This window comes from Sycon ciliatum, unplaced genomic scaffold (genome assembly GCF_964019385.1).
Source record: "Sycon ciliatum unplaced genomic scaffold, ocSycCili1.1 SCAFFOLD_2673, whole genome shotgun sequence".
NCBI classification, from domain to species: domain Eukaryota; kingdom Metazoa; phylum Porifera; class Calcarea; order Leucosolenida; family Sycettidae; genus Sycon; species Sycon ciliatum.
The window spans coordinates 68-2,500 of NW_027044815.1; the positions used below are offsets into that span (position 1 = coordinate 68).

Consider the following 2,433-nt stretch of genomic DNA (forward strand, 5'->3'; position numbering starts at 1 on the left):
CACAAATCATCCGCGGATCCGCGCAGCGAGCCTGGGCCTGACTTTTTTTTTTTTTTTTTTGGAAAAATCCTGACGGGTTCATTTGCACCCTTCGCACCCCCCTGGATCCGCCCCTGTCCTTTGTGGTCATTGCCAGTGGTATATTTATAGGTTCGAATGCTATTTGTTGGAATCGGCGATTTCCTGCACTCAGTATGTTCTGAAAATGGAAAAAAGGTGCATGCCTCCGTCTTTGTGTACACATGTGCCTGCATCATTGTGTCCATAATTTTCACCGCATTATGATGTTCCCCTAGATGGCCGACGAGTCGCTATCGTTCGACGAGCAGATTCTTGAAGCTGCCAAGGCGATCGCACTGGCGACGAGCGCCCTGATCAAGTGGGCAACGGCAACACAACGAGAGCTGGTGACACAGGGCAGGGTATGTGCAGAGAAGTGTTATTTATCCATGCTTTTGCATTATTATAACCCTAAGTGTTTTGCTACTAGAACACCACTGCGATGAATATTGGTAGGGACAGTCAGACTTTGACCCATCTCTCTCTCTCTTTTTGTCAAATCTACCTTGAAGTATATGTGTTGAGTAGTTGATCTTGCTGGGAGCTTCTTTCTATGTGAGTGCGGTGCACCTCTGTGGCCAGGTTTTCAATCTCTTTAGGAATCCTGATGCGAATCATGTCTTGGAATCACTCTCCTTTGACCCCCTATGTGTGTGTGTGTGTGTGTGTGTGTGTGTGTGTGTGTGTGTGTGTGTGTGTGTCTGTGTGTCTGTGTGTGTGTGTATGTGTGTGCGTGCGTGTGTGTCTGTGTATCTGTGTGCGCTTGTGTGTGTGTGTGTGTTTTCCCGCCGGCAGGTGACCACCAGTGGGTCTAGGTACATTCAGGATGACGATGGAGCTTGGTCAGATGGTCTGGTGTCAGCGGTACGTCTTCTTTTTATCGTCACAATTATATGTATTTTGTGTGTGTGTGTCTCTCTCTCCCTCTTTCTTGCCAAGTGTATAACTTCCAATGCTAAGATAGTTTTGTTGGTTGCTTTTTCCTGGGTACCATTGTGCCCTTTGTACCGGTACCAAGCTGCACACTGGGACCTGTGATTGAGCTGTGATCAGTGGCCGGGCATGGCTATTTTCTGGGGATTATAGAATATATACCATGCTTTAACTTCTTAAAATCTCACTGCTTCTTGTGTTCTGGCAGGCCAAGATGGTGGCTGAGATGACCAGTCAGCTGTGCGAAGCCGCCAACCTGCTGGTACGCGGCCAGGCCAGCGAAGACAAGCTGATTGCAGCCTCCATGGGCGTGTCACAGGCAACGATCCAGTTGATAATGGCGTGCCAGGTCAAGGCAGATCCTGACAGCGAATCGGCCGGAAAACTACAGGTAGGCTGAGAATTACAGTATACACAGCAGTGATTCTGGCACCGGGCTGGTGAAGACCTCTATGGTCCAGTTCTCTAGCTCACTGCTGTACTGGAAATCCGGTGGTATCTAGACAGTGTGCATGGGGTAAAGTTCCAGTCTGGTGCAGTCGTACTGGGACCGTGCAGTTGTGACATGGCCACTGGGCCAAGCCAAAAGGTAGAGAGTGAGGGAGGGAGGGAGAAAAAGAGAGAGAGAGAGCTGTAGTTAGTGCATGTACCGGCAGTCGCCACTAGAGCCAAGCAGTGTGCAACCGCATCTCCAGTCACCGTGACTGAATACATCAATAGCAGAAGTGCTAGCCATACACAGAGCCTACACTGCAGACAGTGAGTGTAGCCGTAATACAACACGCCAAGTAATAGTATGTTGCATACGACGGGTGTAGCTACTGGTCACCTACGGAGCAGCAGTTGCCCTCTTCCGTATTGTGGAATCTACAAACTGCACGGCATGGCATTCCACAGGTGCCATGCAAGAGCGGGAGCACACACGACTCCGGAACCGCTCCGAGGTTGCTTGGAAACGTGCTCCCTCTTGAGCCGCACATGCGTGTCGCCGAGAATACTTGAACTCCTTTTGGCAATCTGCCAGTGATCTCGGGTGGAGATCCTTGGCAGATTTTGCGGCTCAGCCACCTTCGCCCATGCACACTCCTTCATGAGTCTTGAAATAGGATGCCCAGCAAACAAACAGGATTACAGGATTAAAATACACGAAGTGTTCTACACTTAAAAAATAAATTTGAAGAATTTCTTGAGAGCTTCATGATTTTGACCACTTGTAATGGCCACAAGCAGATCTTCACGTTTGGTCTCTACGCCGTCCACTATTACATAGTTTTGTAAACAAAAAATATGAACAATTAATTGTACTTTTAAAAAATACACACAATTTCCCACCTTGCCTCGAACGAGGACGATACTCGATGTTATGATCAAGCCTGTCCAAGTCACTGATGGCATTATATATTATATTCTGAGCAAAAGTGTCTTGAAACCCCAGCCAAG

The 2,433-nt window shown here is 48.3% G+C and overlaps 1 protein-coding gene across 1 annotated transcript in view; it reads left to right on the plus strand.

The window, feature by feature from the left end:
• The first annotated feature begins 270 nt into the window (after positions 1–270).
• Positions 271–2,433, plus strand: part of LOC135830629 (talin-1-like) — a 5,352-nt gene continuing 3,189 nt past the window's right edge. The window contains exons 1-3 of the mRNA XM_065342864.1: positions 271–422; positions 856–924; positions 1,202–1,384. Of these exons, the coding sequence (XP_065198936.1) occupies positions 297–422; positions 856–924; positions 1,202–1,384 (378 nt within the window). The 5' untranslated portion in view covers positions 271–296. The remainder of the gene's footprint in view (positions 423–855; positions 925–1,201; positions 1,385–2,433) is intronic.